Here is a 20,956-nt window from a genome sequence, read left to right on the forward strand (position 1 = left end):
TCAACTACAGATCAGAACATCTCACCAACCCCATATAACACAAGGGCACACATAATAACCTTGCAAGCAGAGATAAATACAGCAAGGCCCGAGGTTAAAAGCAAATATCATAGCATGGCATTTCCTCAACTGGTTTCCTGGGAGCCTAAGGGCTGTAGCATTGGTGTCTCCACACCTGCCTCTCCTCCAGAAGCATCAAGCACATTTAATTTGTGGGAGGACGCTGAGGAACTCCAAAAGGGGATGTGCTATGTAGCACAGTACCATGGTTTGGGCTAAACTAATACAACTGCACACAGTTAAAAAGAAAACAACAAAACATGCCAGCAAACACAGAGCCCACGGAGGAAACCAGAGCAAACGCACACCCTCCTTATCTGTGTGGTGCAAGGGTACCCAGCGAATGCCCCTTTGCTCCCAGTGGGAGACCAGAACAGGCACCCGCTCACTTTGAAGAGATACCACCTGCCTCTGCACAGCAGTAACATGACTTCTAGAAGTTCTCTCTTCCTCCCTTCCTCTGCCCCCCACCCCAGTGCAGGACAGCTCCCCCACCAACCGGGCACCGCCTCTGAACACTCACCATAGCAGCTCTCACAGGCTCGCCCGAGGAGGGTGTTCTGGGGCTGGAACGTCGTCCCCACAGCTCCGTTCACAGTGCCAGACTTGCCATTGCTGGTGGATATTTGGTTGGGATTTGGTTTGCTGCTTTCAATGAAACGTAAAGTGAAATGATAAAAATAATTTGTAGGACAAGGCAAAAAGCTGGCACCTCTTTACTAATTTACCTTCACTAAAATACAAATAAATACTTATTATATTTAGTGAAGAAGAAACAGACCGGCAAAACCAGGATGCTAAGATGAACCCAAGTATGGGAGGCGGTAGAAGAGAGCGAATGAGAATGCAGGGTAATGACAGGCACGCATGAAGATGCTATGATGAACCCAGGACTTTGTATACTAACCTAAAAAAATAACAATAAAACCAAAAACTTAAGGAAACACACGCACACAAAACACCCTTAATACATTGACACACATGATTCCAGGAACTTACATAAGAGGGCGTATCTGGTGGAATGGTAAGAAATAAATAAAAAGAAATAAAACCAAGGCACTCATTTATGACAAATAAAGCTATAAAACAGCCATTGTGCCGGTGAATTCGGCATCCCCTGTGTCTACATCAGTGCCACTGCTTCACAGCACACTGTGCTTTTGAAAGACAGGAGTCGCTAGACTTTATTCTCATCATAAATTTTCCTGAGAGAATATTTTTTTGGATTGAATAAATTAAGCTAAAGGCAGTGCTGTGTGACTGAGATAGCCCTGGCACCACTCCTGGGGGGGTGCTGTGTGACTGAGATAGCCCTGGCATCACTCCTGGGGGGGTGCTGTGTGACTGAGATAGCCCTGGTACTGCTCCTGGGGGTGCTGTGTGACTGAGATAGCCCTGGTACTGCTCCTGGGGGCATGCTGTGTGACTGAGATAGCCCTGGCACCACTCCTGGGGGGGTGCTGTGTGACTGAGATAGCCCTGGCACCGCTCCTGGGGAGGGGGTGCTGTGTGACTGAGATAGCCCTGGCACCGCTCCTGGGGGGTGCTGTGTGACTGAGATAGCCCTGGCACCGCTCCTGGGGAGGGGGTGCTGTGTGACTGAGATAGCCCTGGCACCGCTCCTGGGGAGGGGGTGCTGTGTGACTGAGATAGCCCTGGTACTGCTCCTGGGGGGGGTGCTGTGTGACTGAGATAGCCCTGGCACCACTCCTGGGGGGGTGCTGTGTGACTGAGATAGCCCTGGCACCGCTCCTGGGGGGTGCTGTGTGACTGAGATAGCCCTGGCACCGCTCCTGGGGAGGGGGTGCTGTGTGACTGAGATAGCCCTGGCACCGCTCCTGGGGAGGGGGTGCTGTGTGACTGAGATAGCCCTGGTACTGCTCCTGGGGGGTGCTGTGTGACTGAGATAGCCCTGGCACCGCTGGGTGTGGGTGACACTGTGGCTTTGGCAGTGTCCCAGAGCGGGTAGGGTGGAGCAAAGACGCAGCTGAGCCATGTGGGGCCACCCTCCACCCCACAGTGGAGGAGCACCTGTCCTGGGCTCAAGATAAAAGTCCATATTACGTTTGAAGTTTTATGAGACAGATTAGCATTTAAGATGAGGAAACCTTTAGATACCCACCCCCCATTTAAGAAAACACTTTTAGGAGAAAAAAAGACATGGGTCAGAAGACTAACTTAATTAGAGACACTGATAAGACTAAGTGCAAACACACCAGAGACAGAGTCAGGGCAGCCATAATTTTTCACATAGCCCAGACATATCGTGGCGCTTACTATGTAAACAGAGCTGCCAGCAGGATAGCTCCTGCCCTGAGCTGGCAAATACAGAGTCAATGAGTAGTCAACAAAGACCTGCCACAGGAGAGCTTTCTTCTAGGGGACCTTTCACCTCTGTTACACAGTGAGACAATATCAAACAAACCAATAATAAATAAATGAAACAAGTTTTATTGTTGCTGTTTGTTTTTTAGAACAAAAAGAAAAGAAGTGGGGCCAGGCATGGTGGCACACGCATTTAATCCCAGCACTCTGGAGGCAGAGGAAAACAAATCTCTGTGAATTTGAGGCCAGTCTGGTCTACACTGTGAGTTCTAGAACATCTGGGGTTATGTAGAGAAAGACCATGTCCCAAAAAAGGAAAGAAGGAAAGGAAAGGAAAGGAAAGGAAAGGAAAGGAAAGGAAAGGAAAGGAAAGGAAAGGAAAGGAAAGGAAAGGAAAGGAAAGGAAAGGAAAGGAAAGAGTGGTTCAGAGAAACTAAAGTTCCCAAAAAGGTGTAACATTTCCAATTGAAAAGGAATCTACCATGTAGCAGCTGTGAAATCATGCTTCCCACCACTTGAAGTCAAGCCAGAAGTTTCCCAGAAATATGGAAACTTGGCATTTAAATGCAGGGCTAAATATATGAGTCTAAGAAAAGCTGATGCTGGCCTGGGAAGAGGGCTCGGCAGTTAGGTGCACTTGCTGCTCTTGCAGAGGCCCTGGGTTTGATTCCCAGCACCCACACAGTGGCTCACAATCATCCATAACTCCAGTTCTAGGGGATCCGATCCCTCTTCTGACCTCCCTGGACAAAACACACACACATGATACACAGACATACAAGTAAGCAAAGTGCTTACAGACATAAAATACGTAAGTAAATCTAAGAGAAAAAAGAGCGGATACTATCTTCAGTTGAGGTGCCAGGAAGAAGACAGGGGCACAAACACAGCTGGCTGTGTAAATGGGTTGCACAAAGTGCCTGGCTGAGTAAGCCACTGTTTGGAATCACAGTGAGTACTGCAGACCCGAGGACCACTGAGGATAGCCACCTAAAGATTAAATCAAGGACACTGAGAAATGTTTACATTGACACTCCATGAAACTGTCCTTTCTTTAATCCACCCTCCCCTGATCTGTGCTCCAGACTCCTACCATCTCTGGCCCCCTGGAGCATTTTGGACATATCATTCTCTCCTTGGACCCTCAAGTTATTATTTATACATAATGGGAGTTATGAATGGTTGAGAGTCACCATGTGGGTGCTGGGAATCAAACCCAGGTCCTCTGCAAGAGCAGCCAGTGCTCTTAACCACTGAGCCATGTCTCCAGCCCAACACTGGATCTTCTTAGGCTCGTGTATTTAAGTTTTATCTTTTCCCATTTGACAGAGTCTCCCTCTGCCATTAGCTTGTCTCTGTTCACGAGCAGTTTCCGCCACTCCACGACATCACAGTGACTTCCAAATCTCAGAGTTCCTGACTGTACTGCGCCAGCATCCAGCAATGCTCATCTCACCCCGTCCTTGAAACACACCCTGCCTTTCGGCTCCCCTGACTCCGGCTGTCCATGAGCAGCTATGAGACACTGTTTGCTCTAGAAACACGAACTGATTCCAAGTTCCCTGCAAAGCCCCTTTCTGGACGCTCTCCCCCGGAGATCTAATCATGATTTGAAGTGGCATCATTCTCTGCTCAAGTTTACAGTGTCTCCAGCTGAGCCCTTGCCCCTGAGTAAGGTCAGTATGTTTAGTATATACTGGACACATATCCACAATCCTTTTTTTGATAGAACAAACCCAAAATGGCCTAACCTGATACTTTACCACCATTTCCGAGCTTAGTGACTGGCAGGACAACCCACCCAATGGTGGACTCAAACGTGACGTGCCAGTTGCCTCCTAATACAGCATCATCTCCAGAGCTCTTTCCAGGTCGAGCTGATATCATCTCCACTCCTGAGAACCCATAACTCGTTCCCCATAACTACGCCACTACTTCCTGGATCCACGTTCCAAATGCAGCCTGCGATCTTTTTCAAGACCATGACATGTCTTCATATAAAATTCTTCCACTCTTCAAGTCATGGGGACCCCATACTACCTGCCCCCTCCCCACCAGGTTGGCTCTCTCCACACTGCCATCCCATCTTTCTCTGGGCTCCTCAACTATGCCCAGCCCTGTCCCAGCTCAGGACACCATTGGCTTAGAAAGTCTGTGTTGCCTGTTCAGTACTTCTACCATCAACAGAGTACTTCCTCAGGGACATAACAAGCTACTCACCGCCCCTGCCCCCCCAAGCTATCTTCTTGGTCACTATTCTCAGCACACCAGGTCTGTACTGTGTGCCTCCAGGGGGCAGCTGCCTTTAATCTTCTCCCCTGGTACTAATACAGCACTGTGACTGTAAGAGACTTAAAGACACTGCTAGGCTCAAAGTATGACAAAGAATTCTTAATCTATTAAAAAAAAAAAACAGCATTCTAATTCAGAATTAACTTGGAAATTCATTAAAGGACTCAGATTTACATACAGCCCCGAAACCCAGCGTATTTTCAAATAATGCACATTGTTTATGAGTATGATCAGAATGTGTTTGTTCTCCAAGGATCACTTTGATCAGAATGTAGAAAATTTTTCCCGTAAAGGGCTCAATGGTTAAAAAGTTCAGGTTTGGGATAACAGAGTCACAAGCACTAAATTCTGCACTTGGACTGCAAAAGCAGGCTTAGACAATACGTCATGCACAGCCTCGGGTGACAGTTGACGTTCTATCCAGACTAGTGTCGGGTCCCTGACTCGGATAAAAACAGCCATGGGCCACTGAGCCTTGGCCACTGCTGCTCTCTCTGAGGAGACAGCACTGCGGGACCAGGGAAGGCCACTTCATGAAAGCTCAGGCTTTGAGTCACAATGTTTTCTTTGTGAGATGACACATTTAGAATCCGTAAAGTAAATATATAATTTTAAAGGATCTCAAAATGACCCTGCAGAAGAAAAAGGATAAGTATGGGACGAGTAAAAGCCAGTTTTAAAAAACTCAACCAAAGTCTAGCATAGTAGTGAATGTCTTTAACCCAAGTGCTTGGTGGGGGGCAGAGGCAGGCAGGTCTCTGCGTTTGAAGCCAGCCTGGTCTACAGAATGAATTCCAGGACAGCTAGGGCTACACAGTGAGACCATATCTTGGAAAAAAAAAAGAAAGAAAGAAAACCAAAAACCAATACACCCCTCAACACACAAAGAAAAGCCAACAAAAAAGTAAACTAGTTTTATGTATATACATCTTGAGATAAAAGATTATCACGAGCCGAGCGGTGGTGACGCACTCCTTTAATCCCAGCACTCTGGAGGCAGAGGCAGGCGGATCTCTGTGAGTTCGAGGCCAGCCTGGTCTACAAGAGCTAGTTCCAGGACAGGAACCAAAAGCTACGGAGAAATCCTGTCTCGAAAAATCCAAAAAAAAAAAAAAAAAAAAAAAAGATTATCACGAAAGCCCATACTTCATTGTCCATGAAGCCTCCTATATGTAAAAACATGTATCATACAATATACTCAAATCCAGCGAAGAAAAATGTATATAAAATGACTGAATTTCGCTCAAAGAATTAGAAAAGTCTTGGAACAGCAGAGAGAAAGTTGTAGTAAATCTGAGTGACCAAATCTAAGACCTCAACAACAAAAGAGTGCAAGACACTGAAAACAGCGAATAAGACCCAAACTGACATCCACATACATGACAATTACCTGTAAACCCCAAAGACAGAATGCTGGAAACACTCAGAACCTACCGATTGTTTACAAAGCATGGCCCAAGAAACAATGTAAAGTTCTCAACAAATCATGCAAACAACATACCTCAAAAGGATGGCACACACTAACTAGACAGCACTCAGCCCACGATGCGGAAGCTTATGGAACACAGTTTGCTTCGTGTAACAGACTTAGCTCCTCTCACTTGCCACGTAGCTCAATGCAAATCCAATGGGCAGTGGTTTACCCACAACCCTTATGCCGGGTTACACAGGGTCCTGTCACCTACTCTTTTCTTTCCTAAGTCATTTCAGTGGGACAACAGAAAACAACTTTTGGACTTTGAGGAGGAAAAAGGTAAGACACACAAAGAAATTCAGGTTTGTCACAATGAGCAAATGACATGTTTGGAGTGACAGAATTAAGAGCAGGATAAATATTTCATAAAACCAGTTACTTACTAAGTTGGGATATATACTTGTTTCAGTTTGCTCTCGGCTTCGGCTGCTTTTAGGCGTTTCTAATTCGAAAGATGAACAAAACAGTTTACATAAAATGCATACTAATTATTAACATCTCATAGCCTTAAAAACACAAGAAGATAAAGATTACAGCACAATTCTTATGTTAAGATTTCTATCATAAACATATTCTAAAGCTTTAGTAACTTGAGAACGTCATTCTCAGCTACAGAAATGTAAGCACACATAAAGTTTCTGAAACAGATTTTTAAAGTAAAGCAATGAAAAGTTCCACTTCCCAATCTTTTATGAAGAAGTGTGTGTGTGTGTGTGTAAAATTGAACCCGGGGCCTCGACACATGCTAAGCACATACTCTACCACTGAGCTTCACCTCCAGTCCTCAGAGGACATCAACAATAGCTGTTCTTAGTTTTGTAAATTCAGTTTTCTATTTTAGTTCTTGTCTTTCTGGAAGGAAAATGTGCACATATACTGTCCCACCACCACCACCAACACACACACACCAAACAAAAACGTTGCTTGTAAAAAATATTTAGAGAGAGCTCTAAAACCCATGCAAGACTTGCAGTGACGTCTGCAAGAGGAAATGACTATAGTTACTCAAAAAAAAAAAAAAATAACCTAAATAAGCTTTACCCTCAATTGATGAACCATATGTAATAACTGTTGTCAGGTTTGAGATAGGGTTTGGCTGTGTAGCTGAGATGACCTGGAACTCACTACTGTGCTGGTCAGCCTTGCCTCAAACTTCCAAGTGCAGGGTTTACGGTGCGCGCCTCTACACCTGGCTCTGATGTAACCTTAAACCTCGGCTGAGCTCACAGACGCTGTACTGAAGCCAACCGGGAGCCAAATGCAGGGAAGGAGAGGGAAGGAGAGCACATCTCAGATCTAGGTCCTGATCAATGTAAAATTAAAAGCAAATAGAAGGGAGAAGAGCACACGGTCCCCAGAGAGACTACAAACCCAGCCTTCAGTTGTCCAACCAAATGAAAACAAAAATATTCAGGGCTAACCTGAAACTTCAAATGGAGACAACATTTTTGGAAAATAATCTTTTCCAAGAACATTTAACTAAGTATCTTTAGTGCTGTGCCTGTTCCTTCTTAGGGGACACTTCCTGACTTGAACAGCACAGGTTTCCAGGCAGCAGAGCCTTCATTTCCACCACAGTTGTTTAAAATATGCACTTTTTGCATTACATATGGTGTTGACACTGGGAATTGTTCAATACACTGTGGATTTCTATCCACTATTCATGACCACGGCAACTCCTGGCATGTGGGAGCCATCCTTAAGATGCATTTGTACAGCATCCAGTACAACAAGCCACTGGACAGCTTGCACATTTAGGCGAATGCTGTCTGTTTTTAATCTCTGCCTTGTTCTGCATGTGACTGCAAGACTCTAAAACAGGCCTTTACTAAGGTCATTTCCCCAAAGGCAGGTTTTTCAAAATAAGTAACTAAGAGCTATATGAATTTAGGACATTTGGGAAGATCTCAAACATTAAATGGTTCCCTTCTCCATGACTTTGGAGGAGAAAGGATCAAATTACAAAGACTAAGGCTACCATACCCAGGCTTGGTGGCAAACACCTGCAATCCTAGCACTCCAGACTGAAGCAGGAAGAACTCAAGTTTAGGAACAGCCTAAGCTACCCAATGAGACCCTGTCTCAAAATAACAAATGTGTTACAATTAAGGTCAAAAGCTGACAGGAGGACTGGGTATGCAGCTCGGAGGCAGAGCGCCTACCTACCATAGACTAGGCCTTAGGTAGGCTCCCTAGCACTGCAGAAGGGACCTCAGACGGGGTAGGCTCTAGAGCTTGCAGAACAGACCTATAAAAATGTCATGGAAGGAGGTTTCATAAAATCACTTAAGTATCTGATGGCATCAGGCTCAATTTTTAATCCATAGACATATCCTCCATGGGTTCATGACAGGGCTAGATTTCTAGTACACCCCACTTGTCATAAAGAGATGAAGCCCCAGCCATACAAGGGAAACAAGGTCTCTCTATTGTTGTTCTCAAATTGTCACGAAAGCAAATGCTGAGAACAGTAAACTATTAAGATGAAAATATTAAAAAAAAAAAAGACATGAAATCGTGGGATTTAAGTAGTTCTAGGAAAGGTCAAACAGGCTCGGGATTAGTACATTACTAGCCAACACTGACACAAACAGAAAGCACGCTGAATGGTGCTGGTGGCACGGAAGTTACCTGCTGCACGTATCTGTCAGTAGTTTTCCACATGTAGTAATATTCAATGATGCTCGTCAAGGACTTCCACGGGAGCTGAAAGACATTTACGATGATAATGAAAACAACCCACAGCATAAAGTGTTTTCCTTCAAAACCACTTACTGGAAATGAAGGATCTGTATATTAGACTCGTTCTAGAAATAAAATCTTAAAAAAACCAACAAAATTAATTCTTAGCAAAAAGTATACGTTATATTTAATAAGAGATCCCATTCAATGCATGCACTCCATTCCTCATCAATTTGATTAAAAATTACTAACATCATCACTGGGAAGATTTCCTGACTTACTCAGGAAAGGTTTTAGCCCCATGAAGTAGTGACAGGAGAGACTGAAGAACAATTAATTAACTAATTAAAATGGGCCTTTTGCATCATGCTAGGCAGCTGCACTACCGTAAGTTATGTCATCACCTCTGATGCATAATTTTAGAAATACTATTTAAACAGTTCAAGGCTGAGTTACTCTAGCTTTCAAAGAGGTCACTGCAACTGGGTATCTTCTATTGGTCTCTGGTGTAATATTTCTCAACCCTTTCCTGACAACTCTGTTTTGTTTTATTATAAATAAAACAACAGGCTACATCTCTGGGGGTGTTTTCTATTTTAAAAGTAAGTTTGCCTTTGCTGTTTTCCCTAATACTTAAAAAAAAAAAAAATCCTACTCATGAGTTCTAGACCTAAGAAGACACTTTTCAGAGCCCTCTGCAGATGAGGTCATCACCCAGACAACTGAGAGCGGTAGGCCTCCACGGGAACAGGAAGGGTTGGCAGGGCCATCTTGAACTGTGGCTGCTGTTGAGAAGGGAACTCAGCCCTCTGACTCCCAGCATGCCATAAGGAGGAGCCACTTAAAACCACACCCTTGGACACCTAGCAGCTGTGGGACTTGGGACCCACTTGGCACCACCCACGCCAGCCTAGACTCCATCAACTAATTTCCTTACATGTTTGACCTAAAGAAGCCAGGAATTTCAGAGAAAGGCAGTGTTTGCAGCTGACTTGGACGGCAACTTAAACAGTAATTACAAGGTCATAACTTTTGCCATTTGCAGGAACACGGCACAGTCGCTAGTTCTGGGGTGCAGCTGAAGCAAATAGCTATTTAGGATTTTCAGTTTTAAACCCAGTGCATTCATCTAATGGGAGTTGCCTGAAAGACGGTGAAAGGCAACTTCAGCAGGGCCCCAGGTCAGCCATGCTGTGGTTTCTAAGCAGGCTAAAGTCATTACTGCCTTCTCTCCTAAACAAACAAGGATCTGACAGGCATTTGTCTGGAAAGTCGAGAAAAGGAAGCCAAGTGGCCATGTAAGCCCAGCCATTTTACATTGTATGTCATCTGGTCCATGAAGCCCATACAGGTCTAGCCCAGCACCAGCTCCTTCCAACCAGGGACAGTGGCAGGCAATTAACAATTGATTCAGTGCCCTCTCTCTCAACCTCAGTTACGGCTTCAGGAGAGCTCCTGCGACACCCACTCCCAAAGACGTCAACACCTGTCAGAAGGTGTCTTTCAGGATCAGTGAGGTCACACTACAACACCAGCAATGACCCAGCCAGCCACGAGACACATTACACTCACCACCTGAACGGAAGGAAAGCTATTCCAGATAGCAGAGCATGGTGTGACATGCCTCTAGCCCCACCCAGCTTTAGGATTCTGAGGCAGGAGCATCAAGCTTGAGGCCAGCCTGGACTACATGAGACCTTCTTTCAAAAACCAAAAGAAGGAGGCTGGAGAACACATTTTTTTTAAAGATTTATTTATTTATTATGTATACACTGTTCTGCCTGCACACCAGAAGAGGGCACCAGATCTCATTATAGATGGTTTTAAGACACCATGTGTTTGCTGGGAACTGAACTCAGGACCTCGGAAAGAGCAGCAAGAGCTCTTAACCTCTGAAACATCTCTCCACCAGCCCCCAGAGAGACACATTTGCTGCTTTTCCAGAGGACCCTGTTCAGTTCCCAGCATCCACATAGTAGCTTACAATCTCCTATACTTCCAGTACTGGGGGATCAATGCCCTCTTCTGGCTTCTATGGGCACCAGGCATACATGTGACATGCAGACACACATGCAGACCAAACACCCATGTACACAGAATAAAAGTAAATAGTAAAAAGAGAACTCCAAGTCTTGTGGTTCCTATTCACTGCTGCCCCAAACAGCATAATTGGCTAAATATGCAAACATAATAAAAGGCAGCAGACCAAATGGAAGAGTGGGTTTAGTCACACGTGCTCACGGCCTGAAGGATGTGAGAGCTGCACCCGAAAATGGAGTAACCAGTGAAGTCATGGAAATGAAACTTGCCAGCATCAAAAGGATAATGTGTCGCTTGGATACTGCAGAAGGATCCCATGGGTGGATATGATGAGCTTGCTGGAATAATCCTGCAAGCTAGCCAGGCAGTAAAACCCATTAGGTGAGAACTGGGATGGGGGTGGGAGATGCTAGGAGAGCGAGCCGGGTAGGGAGACTTTCCTGGTGGGCGAGGAAAATGTCTAGCAGAAGCAAGAAACTCAGATCTCTGTGGTCCTGTGAGACACCAGTGAAGGATGAAAACTCAGCAGTAAAACAAGCCCCAAAGCTGGGACAGCTGAATGGAGTCTGCACCCACCCCACCCCAAGACCTGAATGGACCAGACATGCTCATTTCAGCATACAAACACTATTATACTCAGTCTGCTAGTGTTTTTACAAGGTAACTCTGCATCTAAAAAAAAAAACACACCAAAAAACAAAACAAAACAAATCCCATGAAATGCAAAAAAGCTAGACTATAAATAACCCATTGTCAAGGAATTAAGTAACAGACAGACCTCAAGCTCTAAACTAGCCCCACATGGTAGAACACTCAAACACAAACTTTAAGATAACCGTATGGATACAGTGCACTTTCGTGGGTGTGGGGTATGGGGACCAGCCCAGAACCTTGTGCAGGCTCACATGCATCTCTATCCCCTGCCCCCAAAATTAACACTGACCATGTTAGCTAGAAAGGAGGACAATATTTAGGATTGCAGGGAATATGTAGAGAATTTCATCAAGCAAAAAAGAGGGGTATGGCTGATGTATGGTTTTGGCATGTGGATTCTGTGGCTCTCATTCAACAGATTTGAAGTGTGAGCCTGTGGCCACTGAGTCTGTGTGTTAGCATCACAGATGGTCGAGCCTGTCTGGAAGCCACTGGGGACAATGGAGCTATATCTTGCTAGACTGGGAGCCACAGGAGCTGTATGGGGCCTGGGACCTGAGAATCAGGGATGAGCAGCCAGGGGTGGGCAGCTGAGTCACAGAGGTCAGTTTGGACAAGCACCCAGGCTTATGATTCTATGGCTTTAGCCCCACTGTCCCGGGCTTTGTTTAGGAAGTGTGGGGTCGCAGGGCTCTGCCCTTCCAACGGCTCGCAGCTCAATCAGGTAGGATCTTGCAGGTCAAGGGAACAGGTTTAAAATCGTGCCTTGTTTTTGATGCTCAGTGAGGCCTAGCAATTCACAAATGACAGCCACAGAGGGGTAGAGAAAAAGACTACACTCTATGTTCTCTGGTCCTCTCAGGAAAGATGGGATTGCTCCTTCCACCACAAACATGCAAACCCACAAGAAAGATGACGCTGCTGCCATCAAGGGGATGGGTGCTGCGAGAAAAGAACAGCCTAGAATGGAAAAAGAGAGAGAGGAGCCTGCCACCGTGAGCAAGCTAGCTAAGGGCAGGGTTCCTGCCACAGAGCAGACAAGCACCAAATTCTGAACTATCACCGGACACAAAGGAAACAGGAAACCCTTCACTTGAGCGTTTCCCATCTCATCCATTATGAGAACAGTGTGTTTTTGCCATTGTCGTGAGAGAGGACCTCACGTAGCCCAGACTGGTCTCAGAACTCACCAAGTAGTTGCGTGTGGCCTTGAGCTCCGGATCCTCCCGCCTCTGTCTCCCAAGCACCAGTTTTACAAATGCGTACCACACCATATTTGGTTCAAGATTTTGTTGTTTATAACAAACAAACAAAACCATTTATTTATTTGTTTGTTTGTTTGTTTATTATGAGTGTGAGTACGTGCACACGCGAATAGTTTGCGGTGTCAGTTTTCACCGTCCACCACGTGAGTCCAGGGCAGGAATCTCAGGTTAGAAAGCTGGGCAGTTAAGTGCTCTTACTGGCTTAACCATCTCATTGACCCAGAATAGGATCTTCGGGAGACTTTTGAGCTTGCACTTTTAGCTGAATTATGCTCATAATTTTTATATCAATAACACTGTACTGCTATGACCACCTGACCATAAGTCTTTAACAAAGTGTAATTTCTAGGCTGACCTTGAACTTAAGATCTTCCAGACCCAGCTGCCTGACCATAAGGATTACAGAGACCTGTCACCTGCCTGATTTTAGAATTTAGTACTATAGCACATAACAGTCTAGGTGTGCCTGAGGTTTTGTTGGGGCAGATTTCATTGAAAACAACAACTTATAAGTACTGTGCCTGAAATCTAATGTATCAATCTACATTGATAAGTAACAATTTTATGTTTTATAACTAATTCAAGAGATAGTCAACAAACTAAAAGGCATGGCTCATATCTAAGTGTGATAGCCAAGGAGTGGATTCTTAGGTCAGTACAGCCGTATACGCTTGTAATCCCAACACTCGGGAGGCAGACACAGGATGACCTGCCCAGGTTTGTACCAGCTAGGGTTACACAGTCTCGCCCTGCCACAAACAAATAAGCAAACAAACATTTTTACAATTAAAATGAAGGATGGCTATTATAGAAAGCAATTTATGAAGATCTCAAGCAAAACTTATTTTTCAAAGAGAAAACTAAAGAAAGCAAGACTTCTGGGGTGGTTGTGCAGTTATAATGCCCGCTACTCCAAATGCTGAGGCAGAAGCTCGCAAGTTCAAGGGAAGCCTGAGCAACTTAGCAAAACTCTGACAAAGAAGGCTTGAAAGGGCTTGGGGTTAGAGCTCAGTGATGGAGTGCTCCCGACACACCAGAGGCTCGGGTTTGCTCCCTAGGACAGAAAACTTAAAAGTAGGTCTTCCCAGGCACACATGCACAACAGTAACTGTCAGTAGACATGTTAGGTGTGGTCATTACTTCTCAGTATGTGTACATCACGCTGTGCAACTTGAATACACAATTTCTCAATGTATCTAAAAGGGAATAGATTTTAGACATAATAAGATTGATTCTAAGTAGAACATTGCATATCATTAAGAATCAAAGACAAGCTAGGGGCAGTGGTGCTGCACGCCCTTAATCGCAGCTCTTGAGAGACAGAGAGGCAGGTGAATCTCTGTGAGTTCAAGGCTAGCCTGGTCTACAAGAGCTAGCTCCAGGTCAGGCTCCAAAGCTACAGAGAAACCCTGTCTTGAAAAAACAAAACAAAACAAATCAGAGACAGTTGGGAACTGAAAAGCAAATCCGGCTCTTTTGTTTGGTCAAGGTTACAGCTATGTTACAAATACACATCAACAATTGGTAACACAACTTGAGGAAGTCTGAGCAGACAGAGAGAGTACACACAGACTGTAATATTTAGCACAAATGCTTAGAAAAGTCCATATTTCCTCTTGGAAATCAGAGAGCTACAGAGGGTAAATTCATGCAACCAAGGTGTGTGTATTCCAGAAGCTCAGGACTCCTCGCCCTGGGTCATAGTCACAATACAAAGCAAATGTCAACTGCTTCCTTCTAAGTGACCCATCATTCTATTTTAAGTGAATAAAATCACTGTCAGTGGCTAAGGGTGTGGCCAGTGGCAGAACATATTCTCAAGGTCCTGGTACCAACAAAACAGTTAGAGGCGCACTAAACGTGAAAGAGTTAACAAACAGACAAATCAACATTTCAGTCTCAACCACCCATTTATGGTTTTCCACTTACAAAGTCCTGACGGATGTCATTGAAGTCTTTGCCATACTTCTCCAGTGCTTCTTCGAACAAGCTGGCTTCGGAGGCCGACCACTCCTCCATCTCATCTCTGCACAGGACTGGTCCTCCAAGTGGCACAAGGACACTGATGGCACTGCTCAGGTCATAACTGTGCCTGTACAGTGTATCCATGGCGTGGAACTGGGGAGAAGAAAAGCGAAAACCAGCACTGAATGCAGATGCGCGTAATTAACAGGATCCTTAGGGGTTCCTTTTAAAAAACAAATCAAACAGCCAAACACCACCGAATAATTGTTTGAAGAGAATGCTTACTGGCAAAAGAATGCTAAGGTGTTTTAAAAATACATCCATTTGGAATGACGGCAACCATGAAGATCCAAATTCTCAAAATATTCAATTAAGAACACAATCAATTTGACTTCAAGATTTCGTTTACTTAAAAATACCCAAGTCACTGCAATTACTGTGGAAGACTGGCATAACCAGCACTGATTAGGAAGGCACACTATGCGTGAGAGAGAAAGCATTGTATTAAAAACATTGATTCAAGTTAGAGAATAATGTACTATTAAAAAGAACAAGAGATGGAAAGAAAAATCAGAATAGTGCATCTTATTTAAAGCAAAATTATATATCTGGGCCAATGAGATGGCTCAGCAGTAAAGGTGCTTGCTGCCAAGCCTTACAGTCTGAGTTCAATTCCCTCACTTACATGGTAGGAGAGAATCGACTCCATGACACACATATACTCACACACATACATATATACACATAAAATAAATACGTAAAAGAAATACATATTCATATTAAACACAAAACAAACAAGATTAGAAATCCATGTTCTAATGTAACTTGGTTGAGACTTTGACCAAGAACAGATGAGCAGTGTGGGCTTCTATAGATGATAAGCAAGGGTGATTTGAGAAGGGAACAGAGGTGAGGACATATTTAGGAGGGTGTGGTGGTGCTCCCTGTCATGCACCAAGTGTTGGGCTCAAATCCGCGCGCCCTACGCGGATATAAAACTTCACAACTTTTGATAGTTTATCTATTGAAGAGAGTCCTTTACACATTTTCACAGACGTTTACGAATGCCCAGAAAACGGCAAAGTAGGACGGTCAGCCCTGCAAACACACACATGTGCACACACATACACACGTGTACACACACACATGCACACACACGCACACACATGCACATGTGTACACACACATGCACACACACACGCATGCACATGTGAACACACACATGCACGCACACACACTGACACGCAAGACTGGCTGGCAAGGCTATCCTGCCTCTGTGTCCATCCCACTATCCACACAGGCTTTGGAGCACATGACTGCCAAGCCTTGCATCTTTTACACCATCACAACAGGTCAATCATTTAAAACTTCACAAGTGCACAGGATGTGGTAGTGCACACCTTTAATCCCAGCACTTGGAGTCAGAGCAGGCGTCTTTGAGTTACAGTCAGTTACACAGTGAGAGTTTGTCACTCAATAAAACACATACATTAAAAAATAATTAATTAGCCAGGTGGTGGTAATGTGTACCTTTAGTCCCGGCATTCTGGAGAGGCAACGGCAGGGGGAGCTCTGACTTCAAGGCCAGCCTGGTCTACAGAGCAAGTTCTAGGTCCAACCAGGGCTACGCAGAGAAATTCTGCCTCAAAACACCAAACATCAACAATAATTAATTAATTAGTTAAGGTATATATTTACAGTTGGGCATGGTAGTACATGTTTGTAATCCTAACACACTCAGGAGTGAGGTAGGAGGATTACAAATTTGAAGCCAGCCAACCAGTGAAACCCTATAACACAACAAGGATGCATTCACACTGTGAGATATTAACCAAAATGGCCAACACGGACATAGAAATTGAATTTGTTGACAAAGCCAAAGGCAGCAACTGGTACAGATCTGTTTAGTGACTGAACAGGGTTTGGCGTTAGCTTTAAAACAAATCTCTGGATTCCACAAAACAAAAAGTCCAAGAGAAAATGCCATTATCAGACTCCCTTGACAGTCACAGCTTGGCGACCGTCTGAGGTGCTCATTTGCTGCAGGCGTCAGTGATGGACAGTATTCTCTGAGAGAAGCTCTCTCTGCTGCACCATGGCTTCAGAACGCTAGCCCTGCTCTTGCCTCCTGTCACACCCGGCCAAGTTTCACAAGCAATGAGTCTAGCTAACCTCACCCACTAGACCCTGTGATTTAGCTGTTTCTTTTATCTCCAAATCTGAGTACTCTTTCTGACCATCTCATTATAAAAACAGAGAGATCAATAGTACCTAGGGAGTCTTTCAACTAAGGATAGGGCCATAAACTGTTATTTTAATATCCTAAATTGACAACAGGTAATAAAATTGAAAAAAAAAAAACCTGAAAGACTAGGTAGTGTTCAAAAGCCAATCCCACCACTTGGGATGTGGAGGCAGGAGGATAAGGAGGTCAGTGTTATCCCTGAATATACTAAGTCTGTCTCAAAAAAACCAAAAACAACAAAGCCAATAATTATACAAGGGCTCGAGTATAGCTCAGTGCCAGACTTGCTTGAGGTCCCAGGTATGATCCTCAACATCCCCCTCTAAAACCTTATGCAAACTTACTGTGATGATGAAATTCCTCAAAAGGTAAAAGTAGTTTTTATAACTAACTGGTGCTTTGAAACCAAATGTCACAGAATTAAATATCTGTCTCAGGTAACAGTGCACCGATCAGCTGGTTGGAAGAAACCACAAGATAAACCACAGCACAAGCCATGTGCAAGGATGTCCCCTGTCTCTAGTCATTGAGGAGGCTCAGACTGCAGGACAGCTTCCAGGCCACCAACCATCTCCAGCCAGCATTAAAACCACGAGACTCATCTCAAATAAGTGAACTGCAGCTTGGCAGAGAGGGCAGTGCAGTTGGTAGGAGCTGGTTGCACAAGGCACCGCTGAACTTGATGGGACAATTTCACGATGGAAACCAGAGGGTCCTATCTCTCATAAGGCCCTTTAATCTCATCTTTCTAAGACGCTCAGATGTTGCTTTTTGTGTGGTCTAACTGTATTCTTTAAAAGCCTTAAGTAAAAGAACATAGTTGCCATACCCAAAGAAAACAACATTCAATAAAGAAAATAGCCAGGCGGTGGTGGCGCACGCCTTTAATACCACCACTCGGGAGGCAGAGGCAGGTAGATCTCTGTGAGTTCGAGGTCAACCTGTCTACAGAGCAAGTTCCAGGACAGCTAGGGGCTACACAGAGAATCCTTGTCTCTAAAAACCAAAAAAACAAACAAAAAAAAAAAAAGGAAGAAAATTTAAGAGACCATACAAATTGGGTGGTGTACACTCCAGAATATGGACTGGGAGGGCACAAAGGACACGGTGGGGACCCTACACTGTATCCACACCTAGTAGTGCTTTTACACTGATGTATGCAACCATGAAGTTCACTCCATGGATGAGATATAGTGTACATATATCTCAACTTAAAATTTGAAAACTAAGCATAAAACAACCCAAGTCCCTCTCAGATAAATGCTTTGCAAAGACCACATCTTTTCAATAAATACAAACACACGTTGCAAGATCCATTCAAATCTAAATTTTGAAAATCACAACCAAGCACAAGTTGTTCCCTCTGCCAAAAAGCAAAGGTGTTGTCACATTTCATCCCATTCACAACAGATGGCAGTGACAAACAGAAGTATTTTAGGAGGAAGACTGACAAGAAGTCTCGGTGGAGGGGTTTTCATCTTTTGTTCACTAAATAGAACCATGCTGTGGCAAACTGGTTTGTTGGTCAGTAAACATTTCACCTTCTGCCCTGGACCTCCCTCCACAGGAGGCTACTCTGCCCCACGCAGATATCGGGCTTTTGGCACATGATTTGCTTGGCCAGCAGCATGTTAAGATATAGGACATAGCTGGGCAGTGGTGGCACACACCTTTTATCTCAGCACTTGCCAGGCAGAAGGAGGGTGGATCTCTGAGTTCAACGCTAGCCTGGTCTGCAAAGTGAGTTCCAGGACAGCCAGGGCTACACAGAGAAACCCTGTCTCAAAAAAAACCAAACCAGAACAAAAACAGAAGGGGGGGGGGGTATATGAGACAACCAATCTTTGGTGTGTGTTTGTGCATCTGGCCTTGGTCTCTTGTGCTACTGCCTTGTGTTCACGGAGGATATGAAGCTAGGAGATGCAGGAGAGCGGACCTGGCCCAGCGCGTAGCTTGGCTGAGTCTAGTTCACTGGAATCCAGACGATCTGCAGTTGAGTGGCTGAGATGAGGCATGCACTGGATAAGCCTCTGAATTCTGGGGCAGTGTGTGAGCAACGCCATTTGAGAACCCACATTCGTGGAGGTGCTCCAACCTTCGCAGCTGGTCTAGATGGAGCTGTTTCAGCTCAAGATTGATGGGTGATGCGGGGCGTTAGGGCCCTGTTCTGAGACAGCGCTTCAGTGTGCCCCATCAGTTGGCTGCGACTTCCATTCAGACTGCAGGGAGGACCACCTCTGCTAGTTTTGCAATCCCGCCTGCTGCCCCTGCACTACAGCAGTGTGTGGCCTGAAGCTTACTAGGCTCTGCTTTCCAGGGAATGCACAATCCCATGTGCCCCCACTGCACAACACTACCTTACACGCACATGTTTAACACTAATTACTCATTTGCTCAGGCACAATTTCATAAAAACCTTACATTTTTAAAGCCAGCACAAATTACAGCATTCAAGATATTAAGTCAGTTCAAAACATACTGAACTCAAGCTTTCTCTCTGAGCAGAAGGTGAATATAAACTCTTAGGAATAAATCTGAAACTATGATCCAAACAAAAGTTTTTATATATAAAAAGTGTACCATCCACTTGCAATTTTTGTTTTGATAGGAACAAAATACAGAGAAGGTCATATTTCCTTTTTTTAAAATAGGGAAGGATTTACTTTTTAATTGAAAATATTCTTTTCTCATACAATATATCCTAATTTCAAGCCTCAGAAGAAATTCCAGTTGGGCATGGTGGTGCAGACGGATAATCCGAGCACTTGGGAGAAGGAGGCAGGAAGATCAAGAGGTCAAGGCTAGACTCAGATATATACTGAGCTTCAGGCTAGCCTGGGTTATGTGAGATGGCCTCACACTACACTCCCACACCCCTCTGTTGTATAGGACTGAGCTCTGAGCCCAACTGCTGCCAGCATCCTGAGTTCAGCCGTGCCATGTGCAGACATTCATCACAGCTAGACCTGCTGACAACTGATGCTCCTTCTGAGTACAGGAGGGTGGGGAGGAGAGTGGGGCCTGGACTCAATTATCCAGTCACACCTCCCAGCCAGCTGTATGCAACTGTACCCTAATTGTACCTGGTGTCAAGGAGATGTAGAATATATAGACTGGGAAAATATGGGTGCTGGTGGTGGGAATATCTACCATCTATGCAGCCCTGGGGAAGCTAGCATCCATGTTGGAAGCAGACCTTCCAGTGTGGTTGCTACAGGGTCACCACACTCTGCAAGTAACCCTAATAACCTTGCTGGTTCTCTAGGGTGAACTCTGGTGGACTCAAACTATAGCTTGGCATTGGGGGCATGGTGTAGGAGGTTCTTCTGTCTATGTGTTGCTTTCATTGGTTGAATAATGAAACTGCCTTGACCTTTTGATAGGGCAGCCCTTAGGTAGGCAGAGTAGACAGAACTGAATGCTGGGAAGAAAAGCAGAGTCAGGCAGACACCATGGAACTCCTGCCTAAGATGGACACTGGTTAGAATCTTGCCCATAAGCCACAGTCAGGTGGCAATACACAGATTAGTGGAAATGGGTTAAATTAATGTGTAAAAATTAGCCAATAAGAAGTTAGAGCTAATGGGCCAGACAGTGATTTAAATAAATACAATTTCTGTGTGATTATTTCGGGTGTAAGCTAGCAGGGCGATTGGGACAACAAGCAGCCTGCTCGCTCCCTACTACAGGGGCCTTATGAGGTAGGGGTCAGGTGTTGCTTTGCTACCTCCAAAAATATAGAATTTGAACCATATTAGAATAACTGGGAATATACACATTTCCTCTGTAATTCTGCAAAGAATTAATTTACATTATAAATTTTATTTCATCAGAAATAAACTAATACTTCAAATTAAAAGGTATAAAATTAGGAAATAATTAGAAGCATATAATAAGGAAAATGCTATAAATCAAAATATTCTAGTTAAAGTCATGCTGGTAGAGAAACACTTA

General features: G+C 44.5%; 1 protein-coding gene across 7 annotated transcripts in view; it reads right to left on the minus strand.

Moving 5' to 3' along the window:
* The window catches only part of Mta3 (metastasis associated 1 family member 3), a 118,122-nt gene that overhangs the window by 33,174 nt on the left and 63,992 nt on the right, over window positions 1-20,956 (minus strand). For 5 of the 7 annotated variants that reach the window (XM_057766379.1, XM_057766368.1, XM_057766323.1 and 2 more), the window contains 4 exons: window positions 14,722-14,910; window positions 8,783-8,857; window positions 6,535-6,593; window positions 584-708 (listed from right to left, as the gene is read on the minus strand). In XM_057766379.1, coding sequence (XP_057622362.1) covers window positions 584-708; window positions 6,535-6,593; window positions 8,783-8,857; window positions 14,722-14,910 — 448 coding nt within the window. The remainder of the gene's footprint in view (window positions 1-583; window positions 709-6,534; window positions 6,594-8,782; window positions 8,858-14,721; window positions 14,911-20,956) is intronic. The other 2 variants (XM_057766334.1, XM_057766357.1) reach the window with 1 other exon arrangement.

The sequence above is a fragment of the Chionomys nivalis genome, chromosome 1, assembly GCF_950005125.1.
Source record: "Chionomys nivalis chromosome 1, mChiNiv1.1, whole genome shotgun sequence".
Classification (NCBI taxonomy): Eukaryota; Metazoa; Chordata; class Mammalia; order Rodentia; family Cricetidae; genus Chionomys; species Chionomys nivalis.